General features: G+C 41.5%; 3 protein-coding genes across 5 annotated transcripts; 1 reads left to right on the top strand and 2 right to left on the bottom strand.

The window, feature by feature from the left end:
* Window positions 1–584: 584 nt before the first annotated feature.
* On the bottom strand, window positions 585–9,199 carry LOC141564433 (sulfotransferase 1A1-like). Of its 3 annotated transcripts, XM_074307037.1 has the most exons (9): window positions 9,065–9,199; window positions 4,239–4,388; window positions 3,372–3,520; window positions 3,034–3,159; window positions 2,701–2,798; window positions 2,313–2,439; window positions 2,120–2,214; window positions 1,084–1,264; window positions 585–786 (listed from the first exon to the last, which is right to left on the bottom strand). In XM_074307037.1, exons 3-9 carry the CDS (start codon window positions 3,517–3,519, stop codon window positions 674–676), a joined length of 888 nt encoding a protein of 295 aa, XP_074163138.1. In that variant the 5' UTR covers window position 3,520; window positions 4,239–4,388; window positions 9,065–9,199; the 3' UTR covers window positions 585–673. The 3 variants fall into 3 exon arrangements, with proteins under 3 accessions (XP_074163138.1, XP_074163051.1, XP_074163216.1); XM_074306950.1 differs by lacking the exon at window positions 4,239–4,388 and having other exon boundaries at window positions 9,065–9,179; XM_074307115.1 differs by lacking the exons at window positions 3,372–3,520; window positions 4,239–4,388 and having other exon boundaries at window positions 9,065–9,164.
* A 6,651-nt stretch (window positions 9,200–15,850) lies between these two features.
* SLX1A (SLX1 homolog A, structure-specific endonuclease subunit) lies at window positions 15,851–18,451 on the bottom strand. Its single transcript, XM_074306032.1, has 6 exons — window positions 18,011–18,451; window positions 17,814–17,865; window positions 17,370–17,684; window positions 17,138–17,265; window positions 16,946–17,036; window positions 15,851–16,864 (listed from the first exon to the last, which is right to left on the bottom strand). The coding sequence occupies exons 1-6, from the start codon at window positions 18,205–18,207 to the stop codon at window positions 16,835–16,837; spliced, it is 813 nt and encodes a 270-aa protein (XP_074162133.1). The 5' UTR covers window positions 18,208–18,451; the 3' UTR covers window positions 15,851–16,834.
* A 229-nt stretch (window positions 18,452–18,680) lies between these two features.
* On the top strand, window positions 18,681–20,477 carry BOLA2B (bolA family member 2B). Its single transcript, XM_074306167.1, has 3 exons — window positions 18,681–18,812; window positions 18,946–19,043; window positions 19,123–20,477. Exons 1-3 carry the CDS (start codon window positions 18,750–18,752, stop codon window positions 19,220–19,222), a joined length of 261 nt encoding a protein of 86 aa, XP_074162268.1. The 5' UTR covers window positions 18,681–18,749; the 3' UTR covers window positions 19,223–20,477.
* The last annotated feature ends 2,239 nt before the right edge of the window (window positions 20,478–22,716 follow it).

The raw sequence follows: 22,716 nt of genomic DNA, 5'->3' as shown, positions 1-22,716 counted from the left end.
TGCTCTTGATGCAATTGGCAATTCCAATAGATTTGCGATGGAAAATGCTTTCAACTGCTGCATTGTGGAAAAGAGCCAAGTTCATCACAGTTGATTATCACAATCTTGTTATTGTCTACAATATGTTTTGATTCTGCCTGCTTCACTCAGCATCAGTTCATGTCTTTCTAGGGTTTTCTGAAATCAGTCTGTTCTTACATTCATGCACCATAATTTATGCCCAGTTGGGCAATGGGCATCCTCTCAATTTCCTTGTCACCACAAAGAGCTGCTACAAACGTTTTTGCACATGTGACTTTTTTCCCTTTTTATGATCTCTTGGAGATACAGGCCCAGGCCCCAATAGTGGAACTGCTAAATCAAAGGGTGTCTAGACACAGTTCGATAGCTCTTTGGGTGTAGTTCCAAATTGTTCTTCAGAAGGGTTTATTTTTTGATTCTAAAGGTGAATAAATTGCATTTTTTTGGTCATTATTATTTTAATGGGAAAAATGTTTTTTACTGAGACTTTGTTTATAATAGCTAAGCATATAATAAAGCTTTTATAACATTTTTTTTTCCTACTAGAATTATAGGGGAGCTAGTTTTGCTTGCCAAAACATTTATTAGACCAGAAAAACTGGGGGTTGATAAAAAAAAGTATGGGTTGGTGACCCTCTCTTCCTGTTGCCATTCAGAGCTTATTTTGAAAGTGAAGATCTGAGCCACCCATCTTGTTTTTATAGTCTGCATCAAACCTCTCATTCTGGGCTACAGTGAAGGAATTCTTCCAGTCTCCAACAATACCTAAGGAAGAACAGAATAAGAAATGGCAAACCATGATTGAAGGCTATTTTCTTCACCTTTAGATTTTATACACATTCAGTTTGACTTCAGTGATAGAGGAGCAATGGAAATATATCTGTCCCAAGCTGCTTAGCTATAGAATCTTTCCTCTGGTCCTCCCACCCTATATTTTTAATCACTTTTCTGGCTGTTAGCTATATCCCAAGAATTCAGGCTTCTCCTAGAACCCTCTTTGATTCCATTTTTCTACTCTTAGCAAATTTCACTTCTTCAACCCGTCCTTTTCACAGAGCTTACCCTTCCTCATGAAGGGAGAGATAGAGTGGTCCATGATTTCAGAAGAGATGGTGCTGTAGTTGGTCATGGGGTTCTCCTTCATCTTCTTGAACGATGTATGTTGGACTATACTATCTATGACATCCTCTGGCAGTGGCCGTCCCATAAATTCTGTGATCTTCTGAATTTCCTTCTTGGGATCCTAGTGAATGGTGACAGTTGAAAGAGAACTTGAGTTTGGAGGGTTTGGTAAACCCAGGTAGGGGAAATCATAGGATTTTAACTAGAGTAGGAATGGACTCTACAGGCTGACTCAGACTATTCTTTTTATTTTACAAATGGGGAAACAGAGTAAGGGAAATAACTTCCTACATCACACAAGTAGGTAAGCATCAGAGATAAGGTTTGAACACAATTCTTTCTCAGGAGCTTGTAATTTGGGGTTTATAGATATTCAAGATCTGTGGATACAGTTGGGATCCATGAACTTGGCTAGGGAAAAAATTGCATCTTTATTTCCACTAATCCCTAACAGAACTTGAGCATTTCTCTTTCAGTTGTCCAAAAACATTCTATAAGAAGTTGTCAGGTTTCACTAGGTTGCACAAGTGGAGGGAAGAAAAAAAATTGTAGCTTTTTTATTACCTAATTATTCTGATGAAATACTAGGACATTGGACTGTTCCTCTCAGCAATTCATATTGATTAACATCAGTGTTCAGTGAGCCAGTTTCAACATTAGTTCTAGATTTGAGCCTTAACAAATTCTGACCTTTGGTTAAAAAGGCTTTTAGAGTTGAAAATTATCAGAATGGAATTTCTGGTGAGACTGAAGATGTAAATTTTGGATTGGGCTCCCAGGGCACAGGGGGTATGGCAGTGTGAGAAGTGCATCAAACTTCTCTTGTGCCCAGCCTGAGCTCCTATACCTGCAGTTTGATTGTCTGTAAAGATGTGGGGAAACAAGGATAGGAGATTGTGGGCCCAGGTTTCCTGGTGAGAAATATTTTTCTTACACGTTGAAAGGGAATGGAAGATGTTACTTAGAAAAGTCTTGCCTTCTTCACATCCTCAAAGAAGAGGTAGAGAACTGGATGCCGCTTGCTTAGCTCCCACCATTCCACCACATGCTGGTACCAAGAGCCGTATGATACTGATAAGAGGAAGAAAAAATACTAAATCTGGCCCTGTTCTGCTCCGCTGTACCCCATTCTTTTAAGGACTTTGACTCCCTGCTAAGTCACCCCTTACCTTGACCACTCATAAACTTCTCCAGGAAGTCCTCCCAGGTCCCAGGGTCAGGGTGTATCTTTGCCATCTTGTAGAAGTTATAGTAGGAGACTACTACATCCTTGGCATTTCTTGCCACATAGATGACCTGGAGTAGGGATGAGAAGAAGTAGGAATTTGTTCCTTCTGGCATTTCCTGTTGGTCCCAGTTATTAAACTAAATGGGTTGATAATCATATCCTTTCTTCTTCCCCCCCAACTCTGAAATAGTATAGAAGTGTCTCTAGTTGGTATGTATAATTTTCTTCAATGCCCATTTCATCCTTCTGTCTCTGATGGAAGGAGTCTCATAATAGTTGAACTTTCTGGCCCCCGACTCTCTCTTTGCCTTGCATCTTTACCTACTTACCTTGATTTTCTGATCCAGGAAACTCTGGGGGATCAGGGACAGGGGTAGGTGGGTCTTGATTAGTCGTGGTGCAGGTGTGGTTTTTAGTGTCTCTAAGCCTAAGGCAGAAAATGGGTGGAGTTGGCAGAGGCAGTTAGGAACATCATTTCTCAAAGTCTTTGGTGACAGTCAGTAGTACAAGCAGTAGGCATCTTTCCATTTGTCTTGCCGCTTTTCCACCTCCCTACCTCCTAGTACATCTTCTGTTTTTCCAACTTCTTTAGGTTCCCATCCCTTAATTTTTCTAGCTTCTTTAGCCCTTCTTGCCTTCTGCCCTGCTAGCAGCTCAGTTACCTGAGGGGACTCCTGGGACACTGAATTCAAGAAATGGCACTCGGAGGTAGATTGGAGTCTTTTTGCTTTTTTCCTGGTAACCCCCCTGCTGGATCATGTCTGTGATCTCACTCAACCAGGTTGTTCCTGTGATAAGAATACAAAGTAAAGAGGAATTGAAGTTTTTGGAAGTATCCAGAAGCAAGGGAGTAGACCTGAATTTTAGAGAGGTCACAAAACTGGGGGGCTAACGACCCCTAGATTCCAAATAGTGCCCTGCTATTGAGAGCTAAGAAGGAAGGGAGCAGGAAGCTGTGGAAGAAGGGGTACTAGAGTTAAGCTTGATGGGGTTTGCTCACCGGACTTGGGGTAGGTGCTGATGAGAATATCATCAGGCCTGGCCTGAAAATCATTCAGCAGTTCAAGAGCTTCCGCAAAGTACTTGATTAATGGAATACCCTTCACGGACACTAGGGGTGGCCGGGTGACATCTTGGGTCAGTTCCATCCTATAAGGCAAATAATAGAATTGGGGAGCTGTCTTTTATCTCTGTCCCTGGAGCCTCCTTTCCATGGACTTATTCCTTTTCTGTGCTACTTTTCTTCCCCCTTCTGCCTTTTTCACTGAGCATATTTCTCTGTCATAGTTATGTGGGAGAATGGACTTTAGTAATATCCAGTCCAACCCATTCTTCACAGGAATTCCCTGAGCACCCTACAAATAGTGACTGAATCTCCATTTTTAAAACTTGTAGGAGGATTGGCACACAGCCTCTGCTCCCCATAGAGCTAAGAAGGAAGGGAGCAGGAAGCTGTGGAAGAAGGGGTACTAGAGTTAAGCTTGATGGGGTTTGCTCACCGGACTTGGGGTAGGTGCTGATGAGAATATCATCAGGCCTGGCCTGAAAATCATTCAGCAGTTCAAGAGCTTCCGCAAAGTACTTGATTAATGGAATACCCTTCACGGACACTAGGGGTGGCTTCTATTCTGCTTCTATGAAGGTCATATTGTTTAGGCATTTTCCTGCATTAAGCCTGAACTTGTCTTTGAAACTTCTGCCTTGCAGGATCCTGGATCTGGCAACTGGGACCAAGTAGACCAATTCTGTGAACATCCCTTCAGATGTTTAAAAAATAACCCATTGTGTCCCGAGTCAGTCAGCATTGACTAAGCACCTACTCTGCTCATTATTGGGCATACAAAAAGAAACACAAGGTAGTCCCTACCCTCAGAGAGCTTATAGTTTAACAGGGGGACAATGAAGCTAGATAGCCCAGTGGATAGAGTGCTGGGCCTGGACTCAGTTCAAATCTGGCCTCGGGCACAAGGTGATTCTGGGCAGATCCCAATTCCGTTTGCCACTGTTTTTTTCTCACCTGTAAAATGAGTTGGAGAATCTTTAATTAAATTAATTCTGTTAAAGAATGTTAACAGAAAACACCAAATGGAAAAAAAAAAAAATTAAAGAACATTTCCTCCCACACCCTTCCATGGGGACACAAAGAGTCAAAAGTGACTTGAAAGAACTAAATAGGGAAGTCAATAGGTGGAGTAAAGGAAAGAAGGCATTTCAGGGAGTGGGGGTTACCAAAGAAACTGTGAAAGACTGTGGAACAGCCAGAGGCTGTGGGTCAAAGAGGGTGTCAGTAGGATGGCTGGGAAGGAAGGAGGAGGGGGCTTTGAATGCCAAGCAGAGCATTTGGTTTCTGATCTTGGGGGCAATAGAAAGCCACTGGAGGTTCATGGGTTGACTTGACCAGATGTCTGCTTTAGAACTTTAGTGGATGAGTGGTAGAAGCTGTTGCAGGGCTGGTGCCTGAAGTGATAAGGGTCCATGGAGCTAGTGCTGGGAAGGCAGGAGAGGACATTTTCCAGAGATGTTGGGCAAAGGTGAAATCCACAGGTCTTGGCAATATGTTGGATGTATGGGATGATAAATAGTGAAGATTCCAGGATGATTCCGGGATTATAAGCCCAAAGGGCTGAGAAAAATTATCTTGCCCTCTGTGGTAATAGGGAAGGGGGCAGAGCCATGGAGAAAGAGCTTTGGGGGAAAGGCAATGAGTTGAAATTTGGACATGTTTAAGATATCTACAGGATATCTTGTGTGAGTTGCAGAGAGATTGGAGCTAGAAAGGGAGATTCTTCTACATAGAGAAACTGAGGAGGTCACCAAGTGAAGGTAGTATAGAGAGGGAAGGGAAGAGGGCCCAAGTCAGAGCCTCTGAGTGACACCTATCATTAGAAGGTGTTGGGAGGAGGAGGAAACATTTCCAACCCCTTCTATCCACACATTAAGGCATGGATTTAAAAGTCCCACTAGGACAACCGTCTTGGGTTTTCTCCTCCGGGTGATTTTCAGCTTACCAGTTTCCTTACACTGTGGCAAGAGAAACTGAAATCAGTCTATACCAGGGTGAATAAATATATTAAGATTCTTATTCCTGGAAGCAATGCCTCTCAATAAAGGTTAAAATTGAATTGGCTCTTTTGACTGCATCACAGTAGTGAATCACTTAGTTAAAATCCCTGAACCTTTTCAGAAACTACCATCTAACCATGCTTCCCATATTTTCTGCTTGTAAAGTTGATTTCTCGAATTCAAGTGTAAGACTTTACATTTACCGCTGTTCATTTGATAGATTCTGTTCTCTCACTAATCTTCAATCTGTCTGTTTCTCTGCTGCCTCCAAACATGAACATATTTCCCCTATCCTTTAAAAATCCTCCCTTGATCCACTCCTCCACATCTTTATCAAGTCATGCACACTAATTGTGGGCATTTCCTAAAGCTCTGTTCTCTTTATTCTTTATACTCTCACTTAGTGACCTCACCAGCTCCCATATGTTCAGTTATCGCCAATGTTCAAATGTTTCTCTATAGAGACTTAGTCTTTTTCCTAAACTCCAGTCATGCATTACCAGCTGCCTCTGGGCATCTGTCTTATAGATACCTCAAACTCAACATGTGTAAAACAGAACTCATTCATCCCTCCCCTACAAAATCTTCCCCAACTTTCCTATGGCTTCTGAGGTCACCACCATCAACGCAGCTCCAACCTCTGGATTGCCTGTACTTATACTTACCCCACACAGCCAATCTGTTGCCAAGTGCTTTAGTTCTGACCCTTACATTTCTTTTTATGTTTCTGCACATCTACTAGCCTCTAGCAGTCTTCTTCACTTCATATTAATTCCATTATTTTAATTTTAAATGGCTTTACAACCTGACTCCTTCCTACCTTTCCAGTTTTTGACTTTCTCTTTCCTTCCCTTCCCCCCCCCCCACTTTACACTTTTAACAACTCTGGCCTTTTTGCTATTCTTGGAAGATATGCTTGGCCTCCATACCTTTTCAGCAGCTGTCTTCAGACCGGGAGACCTGGAAAAGTCTCCCCTGTTCATTTCTGGCTCCTGCCTTCAAGACCCACTTGGCTCAAATCCTAATTTCTACAGGAAGAGGAGACCTTTCCAAGGCTCTGCCACTGCTAGTACCTTCCCATTTGAGGGGATCCTACAGCTATACTGTGTAGACCTTGTGGGCATACAATTTTTTTGCACGTGGCCCTTCCTCAAAGGCAAGTATGGATTTTTGCTTTCTTTTATATGTTCAGCATATATTTAGTACAGTACGTGGCACATAGTAAGTGCTTAATAAATACTTGTGGAGTCACTGACTGGGTTCTGATGCTATTATCTAATGTCTTAACTGTCCCTTCCATTTTGGGATCATTTGTAAATTTGATGGGATGCTCTATACTCTTATGTGTGTCATTTATAAAAAAAAAATTGAATGTTAAAAGCCAAGTTGACTTTGATTCATTAGTCTACTCATTCAGCGAATTCTCAACTGAGCCAATTGTATTATGTCATCCCACATTTTGTCTATTGTCAAATGCATTGCTAGAATCTAGGTAAATTAGATCTATGGCAGTCCCATGATCATCTAGTTCAGGAATCTTTTGAAAAAAAGGAAAAAAATACTTTTTTTGACTTGACCTATCTTTAATAGAGTCATTCTAACTTCAGTTTTTACTAGACTTTCTCAGCTCTTTAGTAAAGCTTTCTAAAATGTTCTCAAGAATCGAAATTTCATGCTCTAAAGTTTGCAGGCTGTTTTTTTTTTTTTTTTTTTTTTTTTTTAAGTAGGGACAATGTGCCCCCCCCCTTTTTTTTTTAGCCCTCCATCGATCTATTTCTTCTCCCAGTATAGCTTTAAAAAACAAAGCCTATCAGCTATTTTTTTGTTGTTAACCTTAGCTTCATCCCTTAATGGCCTCAACTTTAGCAGCCTGGTTTTTAGAAGGCACCGTTTTTACAAGATTGTGCCAGATTCTTACATTCATCCTATTAACAGTGCAGTCTTTTCAGATAACTAGAATTCTTTCCATTTGTATTTCTAAATTTTCATTTTTGAGAATTTCTTATGCCTTTTGGACAGAGTATATTTATCCTTCCTCCAGACCCTCTAAAACCTGCTTTCTGAATATTGAGGGCACTTGTCAGACCATGTCTGGCTTTCCTCCCTTTATCACAGATCTTGAAAGAGAGGGCCAACTTTATCTTTAAGGTTTTCATCATTTCCTACCAATAACCAGATCTGGTTTTTGTGAGAATCCTTTAGAGAAAGCAAGATAGTTTTTCGCCCTTCTCTTGGAGGATGAAAGCAAATCAGAAAGTTTCCAACTCCAGCAGATGTCTGGACAGTTAATCGTCTCCCACGACTGCCTAACATGCCTCAGTGCCAGGCTTGCCATCTGTTTTCCATGTTTCCTCTCCATGTCCAATGGGTCTCTAAACTATATATACTCCAATGACAAATTCACCTCTGTTTCTCCATTTGTTGATCTTCATCTGATGTTCTCCATCATCCACTCTCCTTCTGATTCCTGGATTTCTTCATATGATATAACTAACACATAGATGATGCTTTAAAGTTTGCACTAAGCTTATTTCATTAAAATGACTTGTTTTGATCATAACAACTCCTCTATGAAATGGTGCTATTTTTAATCCCCATTTTACAAATGAGGAAATCTAAGCTGGGAGAGAACTTGCTGGGGATTGTGTCAAAGTCAGAATTAAGCTCAGATCTTCCTAACTCTTAACTTCCTAATTCTAGTGATTTAATCACCATGCCAGTGATTTAAAATCCCACCACAGACACACCAATTTTTCTTGCTCTATTTTTACTGAATAAGGTGCACCATCCAGAACCACCTTCCTGTCAGATTCCATCACAAGTCTGCGATACCTGTGAAGTTGAATTTGTCCGAGGATCTCTAGTTCATTTTGATATTTTAGCTTTGTCTTCTGTAAATTTCTGGGTGTCTCAAATGCTGTTCTTGTTTCACTTTCACTCTCGGTGGTATCTGTGATCAATCTCCTCATTTCTAGAGCCTTTCTTCCCATTCTCAGTCCCTCCTAAGATTCCTCCAGCCTTGCCTTTGCTGTAGTTGCTTTTGGATTTGTTCCCAGATATGCTTAATTCCATTAAATCCTACTCTTCATCTCTACCCAGATGTCTACTGGAATCAGCTCAAACTAGAGTTCATTTTCTAGTATGAGCATTTGCAGCTTAGAAATTGGCAAATCAAGGCTTGATTTTATTGTTCAGACTTGGAGAAAATGTTAATCATAATGCATACCAAACTTTACAATGTGACATGCCGCATTTTTCCCCCCTTAAGAGCCAGTTGATAGATGTTTACCAGCTTGCCTCCTCTTACGGTCAACCCATTAAGCAACATCCTTTCAGGTTCAAAGTTTAGTGGTACTGTACTTAATCCAAAATTGAGTCAGCAACACAGCAAAACAAAACAACAAAATGGAGTAAGTAATAAACTTGGGAGTTGGTGGGAAAGTAACAGGAGAAATAACCCCAAGGTTAGCAGACCCAAAGGCAGGAGCACACTGTGGTAAGAGCAGAAGGTGGAGAGAAAGTATAAAGTAGGGAAGAGGAACCTGGAAAGTGTTGAAGGGTGTTGTAGGGAAGGAAGAGAAGGGGGGTAGATCCCTCCCTCCCTGTCGAAGTCCTGCAGTCTCTACTAACCTGAGTTTTCCAGGATCTTGAGATGTGTTTGCTAAGTGATCAGTGTCTAGGAGAGAAGACAGGAGAGGGATTCTGGCAAAGAGACTTGTATGGATTTAGTATGGGCGGGGTAGAAATAACTAAAGGGGCTGGTACTTGGATTTAGTTGAAAGAAAAGAAGGAAGGGAGGGAGGGAGGGGCAAGAGGAAGGTGGAGAATATGGCCCACATGTTTTTTTTAATAACTTAAGTGGATAGAACCTAAAAGGCACTAAACTAGTGCAGTGAGGAGTGAGAAGAGATGGCAGGATGCCATGATTCTGAATTCCTGATGAATCAACAGCTTTAAAATTCATGCTGCTTTTGTTACCCGAACATTTTGAGGTTAACGAAAGCATTTCAAATCCCCTTGTACAAACATTGCCCTTCCTCCCACTGCTTCTCTTCCGAGTATTATCTAGTTTAGAGCTGGGCTTGCAGTTAAGATCTAAGCCCAGATTATTTCTCACTACAATGCTTGCTCTGAGGGACCAGAAGGAAGACTTTGAAACTTTCTGAGCCTTTTTAGCTGGAAAATAAAATGGGGATAGTCATTATACTATCTACCTTACGATGTTTTGAGGACTATGCACAATGAACTGATTTCTATAATCAGAAGTGATTTTTTTTTTTTTCCCTCTCCAGCCTTGCAAAATAGCACTCTATCTCTGATGGATTTTGTTTGGGTATTGTGCCCAATTACAAGCTTTCGGAGAACAATGAACAAGTCTTAACTTCATAATAATAATAGCAAGTCAGTTTTTACAACATTTTTTACATCCATTTTCATCTGATCTGAGATAGGCATGGTAGTCTTTTGGCCTGGACCTATGGGATAGGGTTAGGAACCAGATTTTTTATTTCATTTATTTGTATAGGGAATTTCCTTTACCTAGCATGACATTCTTTTGTTTTTAATTCCATTTTATGTTCTGAATTTTCTCCCTCTTTAAGTTCTCCTCCCTAACACATTGAAAAGTCAAGAAAAATTAAACCTACTACAGATGTCTATCGTCAAACAAAAAACAAATTTCCACATTATTGCCCAAAAGAAAAAAAAAAAAAAACATAGCATGAAATTTTGCTTAGAAATATCAAACTGACTAAACTTAGAAGACACATAGGACTACTGAATATTAGAGCTGGAAGGTAGCACAGAGTCTTGGACTAATCGTTTTTCAGATGAAGAAACTGAAGCCCAAAGACAGAGGAGAAAGTACATTGTCTAAGATTATGGTGGGATCAAGATATTGGACAGTAGAGGAGAAATACATTTAGAAAGCTGGTCTTTGTGAATTGGGAGTCACTGAAGATATTTATATTTTATTTAACATTTTACTTCCCAGTTATATTTAAAATATATGTATTTTTTACATTTCTTATTAACATTTTTGAGTTCTATGTTCTGTACCTTCTCCCTCTCTACAATTAAGAAATCACATTGTGAAGTTATGCAAAACATTTCCATTAAAGTCATGTTATAGAAAAAAAAAACAAAACATAACTTTCCCAAACTAATGAAAATAAAAACCTTCAAGAAAAATAAAGTTTAAAAATAGAGAATGCTACAAGTTGTATTCAGATACAATTAATTTCTTCTCTGGGAATGGATAGAATTTTTCAGAATAAGTCCTTCAAAGTAGTTGTGGATAATTGTACTGCTGAGAATGGCAGAGTCATTCACAGCTGGTTATTCCAGAATATTGCTGTTACTTTACTTGAGTTTGTGGAGGACTTTCCAAGTTTTGTTTTTTTTTTCTCCTAAGAGCATTCTGCTTATCACTTCTCATAGCACAATGATATTCCATCACAAGCATATACCAAAGTTTGAGCCATTCCCCAAGTGATGCACACCCCCTGAATTTTTTTTTTTGTCCATAGAAATACTACGAATATTTTTTATTATAACTTTTTATTGACAGAACATATGCATGGATTTTTTACAACATTATCCCTTGCCCTCACTTCTGACTTTTTCCTCCCTTCCCTCCACCCCCTCTCCTACATGGCAAACAGTCAACTTATACATGTTAAATATGTTATAGTATATCCTAGATACAATATATGTGTGCAGAACTGAACAGTTCTCTTGTTGCACAGGAAGAATTGGATTCAGAAGGTAAAAATAACCTGAGAAGAAAAATAAAAATGCAAGTAGTCCACAGAGAACTACTATGAATATTTTTTATACATACGAATCATTTTCCTTTTTTTTTTTTTATCTTGGTATTCATGCCTAGTAGTGGGCAAAGGTCAAAGGATATGCCTTTGGGCACAGATCATATCTTTTACTCATTTATCACTTGGGGCATGGCTATTATTTTTTTTATAAATTTGACTCAGTTCCCACTGTGTTTGAGAAATGAGGCCTTATCAGAGAAGCTTGCTTCAAAATTCCTTTTACAATTACTATTACTAATTGTATTTTTTTAATTTTATAATTATAAATTTTTTTTGACAGTATATATGCATGAGTAATTTTTTTTTAATTTTTTTTATTATATATATATATATTTTATAATATTATCCCTTGTATTCATTTTTCCAAATTACCCCCCCTCCCTTATTCCCTCCCCCCGACGACAGGCAATACCATACATTTTACATGTGTTACAATATAGTCTAAGTACAAGTAATTTTTTTTTATAACATTATCCCTTGTATTCATTTTTCCAAATTTTCCCCTCCCTCCCTCCCCTAGATAACAGGCAATCCCATACATTTTACATGTGTTACAGTATAATCTAGATACAATATGTGTGTAAATCCACTAATTGTATTTTCTCCCATTTATTCTCTCTCCAAAAATGTTTTGCTACTGACCATTCCCTCCCCCAATATGTCCTTTCTTTTATCACCCCCCCCTTTCCATATCCCATTCCCCTCCTATTTTCCTGCAGGGTAGGATAGATTTCTATACCCATATTAAGTATGTATGATATTTCTTCTCTGAGCCAATTCTGATGAGAGTAAAATTCACTCCTTCCCTCTTTCTTCCCCTCCACTGTAAAAGCTTTTTCTTGCCTCTTTTTTTCCCTTTTTTTATGGCAGATAAATTACACTATAATTCTTTCTTTCCCTTTCTCCCAGTACATTTCTCTCTTATCCCTTAATTTCATAAACACATCTGTGCTCTCTGTCTATATGTACTCCTCCTAACTGGCATCATAATGAGAAAATTAATATGAGTTAAAAGTATCATCCTCCCATATAGAAATGTAAACAGATAAACTTTATTAAGTCCATTATTCTATCACTTTCCTGATTGCCTCTTTATACTTTTCCAGAGTCCTATATTTGAAAATCAAATTTTCCATTCAGCTCTGGTCTTTTACCACAAATGCTTGAAAATCTCCTGTTTTACTGAATGATCACTTTTTCCTCTGACAGATTATACTCACTTTTGCTAGGTAGGTGATTTTTGGTTGTAATCCTAGTTCCATTGCTCTTCAGAATATCACATTCCAAACCCTTTGGTCCTTTAATGTAGAAGTTGCTAAATCTTTTGTTATCTTGTCTGTGGTTCCACCATACAATTATTTCTTTCTGGATGCTTGTAATATTTTCTCCTTGACTTGAGAGCTCTGGAATTTTTCTGTAATATTCCTGGGAATTTTCATTTTGGGATTCGTTCCATTTTTATTTTACATTCTGTTTCTAGAATATGTTTTCCTCAATGATTTCTTTCCCCCCCCCCCTTTTTAAAGCTTTTTACTTTCAAAACATATGCATAGTTTTCAACATTCACCATTGCAAAACCTTCTGGTCCAATTTTTTTTCTCCCTCCTACCCTTTCCCTTAGACAGCAAAAGTAATCCAATGTATGTTAAAGATGAACGATTCTTCTATGCATATTTCCACGATTATCATGTTGCAAAAGAAAAATCAGATCAAAAAGGAAATAACAAAAAACAAGCAAACCGCCCCCCTAAAATGAAAATACTATGTTGTGATCCACACTCAGTCCCCACAGTTCTCTCTGTGGGTATAGGTGGCTCTCTCCATCACAACACCATTGGAACTGGCCTGAACCACCTCACTGTTAAAAAGAGCCACGTCCATCAGAATTGATCATCATATAATCTTGTTGCTGTGTACAATGTTCTTTTGGTTATACTCACTTCACTTAGCATCAATTTCTTCAGGCTTTTCTGAAATCATCCTGCTGATCCTTGATACTTTTTTGAAAGATGATGTTTGGGCTCTTTTTTTTTGGTCACAGATTTCAAGTAGACAAATAATTTTAAAATTATCTCTTCTGCATTCTTCAGGTCAATTGTTTTTCCAATGAGATACTTCACATTTTTTCTTTTCTTTTTGGTTTTGCTTTATTGTATCTTGATGTCTCATAAAGTCATTGGCTTCTATTTGCTTAATTCTAATTTCTAAGAAATTATTTTCCTCAGTGAAATTGGGAAAATTCTTTCCTAAATGCCCAATTTTGTCTTTTAAAACATTCTTCTCATTAGCTTTTTGTATTTCCTTTTGCACCACTCTCAAATTTTCCTTCAATTTGTCCTGTCTTTCTCAGTTGATTTCCAAACTTTTTTGATGATCTGCACCCAATTCTTATTTTTCTTGGAGGCTTTGGATGTAGGAGTTTTGACTTTATCTTCTGAACGTGTTTTGATAATCCTTGTCACCACAGTAATTTTCAGTGATCAGAAACCTTTTCTGTTGTCTGCTCATTTTTCTAGCTTGGCTTTTTTTTTTTTTTTTTTTTTTTTTTAACTGTTAAAGGTCTCTGTTTGGGGGCAGCTAGGTGGCACAGTGGATAGAGCACCAGCCCTGAATTCAGGAGGACCCAAGTTCAAATCTGATCTCAGACACTTAACACTTCCTAGATGTGTGACCCTGGGCAAGTCACAATCCCAGCCTCAGAAAAAGAAAAAAATAAAATAAAATAAAGGACTCTATTTCCAAAGTGGAGAGTGAACTATCCCAAGCTTCAGTAGTTTTGTGCAGCTGCTTTCAGAAATCCTTCTAGGAATCGACCCTAAGCACTTTTTTCTGCCCTGGAGCTGTCAGGAGGGTCTCTGTCTCACTGTAGCTATAAAATCTAGTGTGCTAAAGCAACAGTCCTGCTTTGCTGACCCTAGGGCCAGGATTGGGCTTGCTTTCTGCTGGCCTCCCCACGGGACTCCCACCCTGTTGCCACAGACCCTCTCAGCAGAACTTCTAAGTCTTTCCTAATGTTCCAGCTGAGAGGTCCAGAAGCCCCCAGCACCATTGCTGATTCAGAGGTCCCACCTTGCTGATGTTGAGGCAGGGGCTCTGCTGGCTAGGCCTGTATTGGACTCTCACTCCAATGTCACAGACTTTCTGCTGACCTAAATTGCCTTCAGCGGGATAATATTGTTCTTTTTTTTTTTCTCGCTGTTGTGTTGTTCAGTCATTATTTAAAATAATTTGGAGGTGTTAGGCAAGTTCCTGCTTTTATTTTGCTATCTTCCATTGAAGATATTTGAACAGTGAAATAACTATTTGCTTAAGGAAAAGGGTATTAATCTATTCCCTCTGGCTACCCTTTTCCTGGTAATTTTCCAAACCAGAATATCCCTTTGTGGCCATCACTCCCCTATATATATGTTGTCTATACCTATTAAAATGTAAATTTCTTGAGATCAGAGATTCTTTTTTAATTTGTATTTCCAATGCTTGGCATATAGCCCTAGGTAAATGATTTCATTCATTTATTAGTCCAACTACGGACAGGATGAATAGGGTGGGGAAGAGATGGAGTCAGGAGTGCCTCTAGGAATGTGACATGAGCTAAAGGGATCTACTGTCTTCCAGCTGTGCATCTTTTGTTTTGCTTGGTTTTATCTTGTAAATAAGGTATTAGGCCATGAGAATTTAGACTGGGGTAGTGACAGGTGGAAATTGAGAACTAGAGAAGACTGTGAGAAGGGATTATTGGAGAAGGATGGAAAAGGCTTATTTGGCAAGGCTATCATGTATCTTAGGATTCAGGATAAAGATGTCAAATATGACCCCAAGATTTCGAAGCCTTGGAGTGACTAAAATGGACAGATGGGAATTGGGAAAGTGAGTTAAAGATGTTTTGCCTTGGTGGAAATGTGAAGGCACCTCTCTCATACCTGTATCCCCATTCTCTAGCAATATTGATTGAGCATAATGTTTCTATGTTGAACAACTGGGAAAAAGTATGAATAGTTCTCCTGTGAGAATTAAAGGTTAATAATCCACACAGGGACATTACTGATTGGAAAAGATCCACTGTTGGAAAGAAGTTAGAAGTAAAAGCAGAAAACACCGACATATGGAGACACAATTAAGGTCTTCATTTCTGAAAACCAGAACAGAAGCACATATAAGAGAAGGCTTCAAGATCAAACCAGTCAGTCTTGTTGCCATGTTATGAGTGTTAGTGGCCCTTTCTGCTGCTGGGAACAAATCACTCTTGCAAATGAATATTATAAGTTTGTATGCATAACATACTTTATATAAATCTCATAAAATAGTAGAATTGAGTGCTATTAAATTGGATTTTTTCTTCTATCATTTTGTATGTTTGATTTTGCTAGTAGGGCTCAATGCTACATTATTTGAATGCCAAACAATAATAATGTTCACTGTTGTTTTCAGTGTGCTTATGGGTTAGTTTTTAAAAATAAATTCTGGTAAACAACTTTTCTTATTTATTCAGAAATTTTTAGTATATATAACAATGAATAATTATGAAAAATACTAAAAATATTTTTAAAAAAATTAATCAGTTTGTTGTTTTAAGTGAACAAACAACATGTCAGTTTGTAATAAGCCATGCATTTATTATCTTTTTTTATAAAAAAAACCTGAAACTTTTAGTGTAACAAAGAAAATGATTATTATTATGACTACTCATTATTATTTAAAAACATGTAAATAAAATTCTTAAAATACAGAATAACATGATTTTGTGAATCACAGTTTCTCATTTCCAAATCCTGAAGATTAACATCCATCAGGAATCTGGTAACACTATTAAAAGTACATCAATTAATAAAAAAGCACTTTGTTTAAGTGCTTATTGTGTGCTAAACTCTGCTACTGTGCTGGGACTACAAATAGAAAATTGAGACAATCCCTGCTTCAAGAAACTTATATAACTGGGGAAGACAACATAAGAATTTGGAGTCAGATCTTACTTTAACACACCAGCTCTTTCCTTCCCCTCTCCTCACTTCTCTCCAACTCCTATCTTTTTGATTCTTCTCTCCCCAATTCTCACAAGTAGCTGTGCATTCTCCCTTTGGTCCATAGTACTAAGGGAATTAAGTCGAAGTTGAGGTCAGGAATATAGGATTCTAAGAGCACGGGGACCTATTATCAGGTGTCTGTAGCAGCTCAATTTGTTCTACTAGGATAATTTCCTACCTATAGGCAGGGAAAGCCTTTGTCAGCTTCCTTCCCTTCTACTATTGTTTTCATCTTCTCCAAGCTAAATCCCATGTGTAAAAAAGCCACATTTGTTCTTTCTGTGACCCCATTCTTTTTTCCCCTAAAGTAACCTAGTATTTAACTCAGTTTTCTTATTGTAAGAATTTACATTAACAATCCTATTGCACTGGTATAGTATAGTTGGTAATTTTTGAAGTTAAAGTTTGAATCCAGTCTTTTTAAATTCCAAATCTAGCCTTTCCGCTATGTATTAAAAACGATTAAAAATTCCCCCAAGCCTGCTGGAGGTAGAAAATAAAATTACATATCTGGGAAGCTTAAATCCTTTAAGACAGAAAAAGATGACCCCTTAAGTCTTCAATTCGTCGGTCCAGTGTGTCTGTGGAGATAAATGGGAAGGTCAGAGTTGGGCCAGGAGGAGAAAAGAGAATTAATGTGGACCACAAAACACACTTCTCACCTCTTCAAGATCAGATTCTACCTCCAGCAGGTCACTAGGGTATGCCTGGTGTAGACGGATCAGGTCTCCCCACAGCAAAGTGTTCTTACAGCTACACAAAGAAAGACATGGGCCAAAAGGAGAAATTTAGTGGAAAAGAAACACAAACCGTTTTCTTCCTCAACTCCCAGAGCTTCCTGGCCACCCACTCACCCTGGACAGCGGCCTTTAAGGGGCAGAAGCTGTTGAGGCTCCTCTTGAAGGAATTCTTCAGCAAGGCAAATTACATGAGCATTCAATAGACAGTTGGGGTGAGGACAGCAAAGGGGTCCACCCTTGTCCTGAGGGAGAAAGGTGGAGATAATGTAAGGGAAACATTCCTTTATTGCTCTCCTACCACTAGAGAGCTTCCCCCTGGTCATATCCAGAGAAGACTGCTGATCACCTGAATGGGCTTTTGGCAGAGAAGGCAGAGCACCTCGGCTGCTTCTGCGCCCACTCCTCTCCTTTCCCTCTGGGGGCCGCTTGCTTGCCAAGGCCCGAAAGCAAGAGGCATGTGCTGGGGCGGGGGAGGGCTGAGCTCCTGCTGGAAGTCCTGCCGCAGCCAGCGCAAGGTGAGGGCCAGCCGATTCCAGGGGGCCACCTGCAGCATCTGGGCCAGGACCCGGAGGTGGAACACAAAGGCCCCCTCCTTTCTGCTTTTGCCACTTACGTGAGTCAGCCGTCGGGAGGCCGCGGGGTGCTGCCAAGCCCACTCAAACTGAAGGGGGATAGTGGAGGGCAGGGTGTCACGGGCACAAAGCGAGGGCTTCCATTCCCCTTCCTTCTCCCCGGCCTTCACCCTCCCTTCCCCACCACCTCTTCGCCCCGCTCCGGCTGGAGCCCTTACCCTAAGGGCGGCCACGTCGGAAGGAAAGCCATGGACGATGAGCACCATTTCCCTGCAGAAACCAGGGAAGTCAGGGACACTGTGTGTGGAGCAGCGCTACAAGTGCCCGAAGGTGGCTTTCCCCGACCCAGCTCCCACGTCCCACAGCGGCTGGGAGGCGTGGCGTCCTCCCAGCCCCGCCCCCTGGCCTCGGTTACCATGGTCCCCGGCCGCTGGTCCTCCACGCCCCGCCCTTCTTGCGGCCGGCGTTGTGCTGCTGGACTCGCCGAGAAGGGTTTACAGTGAAGCCCACGTAGACGCGGCCTCGATATTTGGGGTTCAGGCAGTAGAGGAGGTAGACCCCGAAGAATGGCTGCGGCTTCTTCGCCTCCCGAGAAGCTTCCGCGGGCCCCATGGCTCCCTGCAGGAAGGGGGAAGGACCAGCGGCGTTCCGGAGTGGAGAAATAGTATCACCGCGTGGTGCTTGAAGCTTCGGACCCAGACGGGTACTTTGTTTATGGGGGCCGGCACATGCCTAAGGCACGGGGCAGAGGAACCCCCACAGACTATGATCGTGATGTGAAAAAACAGGGCCAGAGAATACAGGCGGGGGGAGGGAGAGGGTGGCTTTTCTCAAAGGTCCACCTCCAGGAAAGGTCAGTACCGGAACTTCCGGTGTGCCAGACGCAGGCTCCGATTGGCTGATGATGATGGCGGGATGGCGGGTCCGAGGTGGGGTGTAATAGGAGGGCGGAAATGACGAACACGAAACTGGGGCGACATGAAAGGCTTTTTAAGGGCGGAAATTACCGGTGCGGGACTGAGCAGACAAAGCGTGAAGGAAAACTTAAGGGCGGAAGTTGTTCGTTGGAAGGCATCTCCCGGAAGTGGCGACAGTGTGGGCGGAAGAGGCCCCGGCTTAGGGTCCTGGGACCGGCCTGGGACTCGACGGCCGAGATGGAGCTGAGTGCTGAGTCTCTCCGGGAGAAGCTTCTGCGGGAGTTGGAAGCGGACCACGTGGTAAGTGCGGGGCGAGGCCGGGGGAGCGGGCCCGCGTAGCTGGAGGCTTGGGGTGGTGGGAGTGGAGCACCGGGGCCCGAGGGAGGAATACCCTTTTAATCCTCCCCCCCCCCCCCCCCCCCCCCCCCCGCAGGAGGTGGAGGACACGACTCCCTCCCGCTGCGCCTCTAGTTTCCGAGTTCTAGTGGTCTCCTCCAAGTTCCAGGGAAAGCCGCTGCTGCAGAGACACAGGTGAGTGTGAGCAGCCTTTCTCTCCCTTCCCCCCATTCCCCGGCGCAAAGACCCCTGACCTCACCTTCTCTTCCCTCAGGCTGGTGAACTCGTGCCTGGCGGAAGAGCTGCCCCACATCCACGCGTTCGAGCAGAAGACCCTGACCCCGGAGCAGTGGGACAAGGAGCGGCAGAAGTGAGGCGCTGAGCAGGGCGGGAGACTTCCACCCCCACTGAAGCCATTAAACCTTTGGTCTGTGGCTCGGCCCTATGTTCCCTGCAAGCGTTCATGCGTCTGCGTCCCTCTGTGGCTTGCTGCGGGTGGAGGCCTGGCTGGTGGCCCTTCCCTCTCCGAGCCTCTCAGGTGTGAGGAGAGTGCCGGGCCTCCACGGAGGGGCCCCGGGGCCTGTGATTCTGTGAGTCTAAGGCCAGGCGCAAGGTTAGCCCCTTCTCGGGGGTCCCAGCCAAGGGCCGCCGGGGGAGCGTGTTTCGGGGCTTTCCACGTTGCTACTGAGGAGTCATCTATGTTCCCCTGCCGAGCACTGGGCAGGGAATTCCCCCCTGCCCAGCTCCTTATTGGTTGATTTCCTCAAGTTTGAGTTCCTAAGAGGTGCATGGAGAAATAACCCCTCACCGGGGTTTCCCAGCTGTCTAGGAGGCAGAAGACTCTCAAGGGAAGTTCCTTTTACTCCTGAAGTCACACGGTTGGTTTCTTATTGTGGTGACATTTCTGAGAACTAAGGGCCTGGAAATTTCTCCTTTTGATCCTGGAGAGATGGAGGGAGGAGGCTTTTTTATGCAGTGACTTTGAATTGTGCATAACATGTGAAAATGGAAAGCTTTATTTAAAGAGGAAGTCAACCTAGCGAGAGGGAATAATTTGGGGGGGGCGGATAAGAAGGGTGCATCATGAATCAGGTTAATAGAACCATGAAGAGCACAGTGGACAGAGCATCAGTCCTGAAGTCAGGAGGACCTGAGTTCAAATTTGACCTCAGACACTTAATGCTACCTAACTGTGACCCTGGGCAAGTCATTTAACCCCATTTGCCTCAGGGGAAAAAATAGAGCCATGAAGAGAACCCAGGTGGTCTGACTCTGCACAGACTTTCCTTTGCCCCCAATACTGCCATCTGAAAAAGAAGTTCCTGCTAAGTTCTACTTATCCAGGTATCATCCTACTATTCCATGGGCACCTTCTTAGGTGCTAAAGCATTCCCAGGCCCACAAGTTTCATTCGCATATGATAGGAAAAAGTGTTCCCCAAAAATACTCCAGTCATGTCAATAACAAGCAGGCTTGTCTTTCCGCGCCCCCCCAAGAGAAAGTAGATTACTTTGCTGTGTTGGTTTAGTTTTGTTATACTGCTTTTTTCTCTTCCTCTCCCCTCCCTAACTTTTTTTAATCTTTGGAAACAAAAGTAATGTAAAAATAAAAGATAATAGTTAAAACTAAGATTGAAAAGAAAAGATTTTCTGAATGATCCGGGGACAAGGAAAGCTCCTGATTGAACCAGCAAGCAGTGTGGTACAGGGCACTGTTGTTCGAGTCAGAAAGACCTGGCTTCCTGGGCAGATCATTTGACCTCCCCTTACCCTCAGTGACCTCATCTGTAAAATGGGGTTGATAGTACCTTGGAAAAGTGGTTGTGAGGATCAAATGAAGTAATATATAAAACATTTTGTAACTTAAAAAAGTTTTATAAGTGTTAACTGTTATTACCACTTGGGTTTTTTAAACAGTTTTTGGATATAGCGATCCACTACCCCTGCTCTTTCTAGAAGACTTCTGACAGCTGGAAAAGAATATGCTGTGTATCACCAAGTTTAGAAATAGATTGGGGGGGGGCCAGGAGGAAGGTACTTTAGAGGTTATCTAGTGCATTATATAGAGAAGGAAACTCAAGGCATGATGAAAGTGTGGTGAACTCTCTGAAGTCACATGCTGATGTAGCACCGGACTTCACACTCAAGTTCTCTTGATTTCAGAGCCTCTGTGCTTTCTCCAGGGGCCCCATGTTATTGCCAACTGATTGATGGTAATAGGAATAGAACAAACTAAGTATTTAGTTGCTCTGTGCCAGGTCCTGGGAACAGCTGTGGTATGAGCTGATCCATTCTTCTTGAGATTTGTGATGAGTCCCTAACAGGACTCTTAGTATGTTACCTTATGACAAAAGTTTTCAAATACCCAGTGTTTATTGAATGTAAGACTAATTGTTTGATAGTCAGCCCAGACCCCAACATATTATTTTTCAAGTCAGTCCTTTTGGGAGGTAATACATGTTCTTAGCCTGCTAAAATGTCAGAAAGATTGAAGTCCTCTAATCCAAATGTCATTTTATAAGCAATGTTTCTCAAAATCGTGTGTGTGTGACATAAGCCATTCACCTTGATTTTGATTCCTGGAGAAATTCTAAAATTCATTATTATAGGGATAGCTAGTAAATATCTATAAAAGAAAACTTATCACAAGGAGCCAGCATGGCTCGGCCATGCCAGACTAACCTTATTTCCTATTTTGTCAAGCTTACTAGACTGATAGTTCACAGAAATGCTGTGAACAATTTACGTAAGTCTTTAACAAAGCATTTTAAAAGTCTCCCATGAGACATCTTATGGACAAGATGTAGAAAAATGGGCTAGTCAATAGCAGAAGTTCAACTTGCATGGTGAAGGCTCTTGAATCCATGCTCTGAGAATCGGTTGAAGGAAATTAAGATAACCTGCTTGAGAAAAAGGTGGGTGTTGGAGAGAGGGGGACAGGAGATGAGGATGGGTAGCTGTCTTCAAGTATTTGAAATAGTGTTAAGGAAGTCTTATCAGATTTGTTTGTAGTCCTAGAGGCCTCAATTGAAGAGAGGTATATTTAGGCTTGAGGTCAGAACAAATTTCTTAACATTTGGGGCTATTCAGAAGTGGAATGGGCTGCCTTAGGAGGCAGTGCTTCCCTTCTAGAGTTCTTCACACAAAGAAAAGACTAGGTGGTCATTTGCCAGTTTGTGTTAGAGAGCAGATTCCTGTCTGGTAGGGGCTATACTAGATGAGCTTAACACCCCTTCAAACCTTTGAGATTCTGTGATCTCTCAGAAAACTGCTGTGATTTTTATACTCCACAGTATTTTATTTATTGTGGCTTTTCATTTCTAACCAAAAATAGAATTCCTTCAACCTCCTGCCCACCTTCCTTGTTCATGAGCTATGACTCTGAATGACTCAGGACTTCCCAGAAATGAACCCACCTTCAGAACCTAAGATTTACCTCCACTGAAAAGAGCCACAAGAATATTCTTGGGCCTAAAGGCAGTTCTCAAGAAGAATTTTCATAAATGCCTTGTGCAGTAGTGTTATTAGAATAGGGATATGACCTCTTAGAGTGACCACTTTGAAAGTCACTGAAGTCAGAAAAAGGGGTATTTGTTAACCAGAGAGCTGGAGGTGGGTGCTATATAGAATCAGGGAATGGGTAAAGGAGGTTAGTTTTACATCAGCCCTCTAATGGATTGATCCTGATTGCATGGTGTAGCTGAAAAGTTTTGAGTTTTAAGAATCAAGACACCTGGCTTCTATCCTGTCTCTGCTACTAAGTGACCATAATTTATATGCTATCCCTCTGATTTTTATCTGTTCCATCTCTAAAATAAGGAATTGGGCCAGATTTTATTTCAGGCCTATGGTTCTCCTTATGACACTTT

Source organism: Sminthopsis crassicaudata, chromosome 1, assembly GCF_048593235.1.
Source record: "Sminthopsis crassicaudata isolate SCR6 chromosome 1, ASM4859323v1, whole genome shotgun sequence".
NCBI lineage: Eukaryota > Metazoa > Chordata > Mammalia > Dasyuromorphia > Dasyuridae > Sminthopsis > Sminthopsis crassicaudata.
Note: the sequence above shows the minus strand (reverse complement) of the source record. Positions and strands in the feature narration are given on the sequence as shown.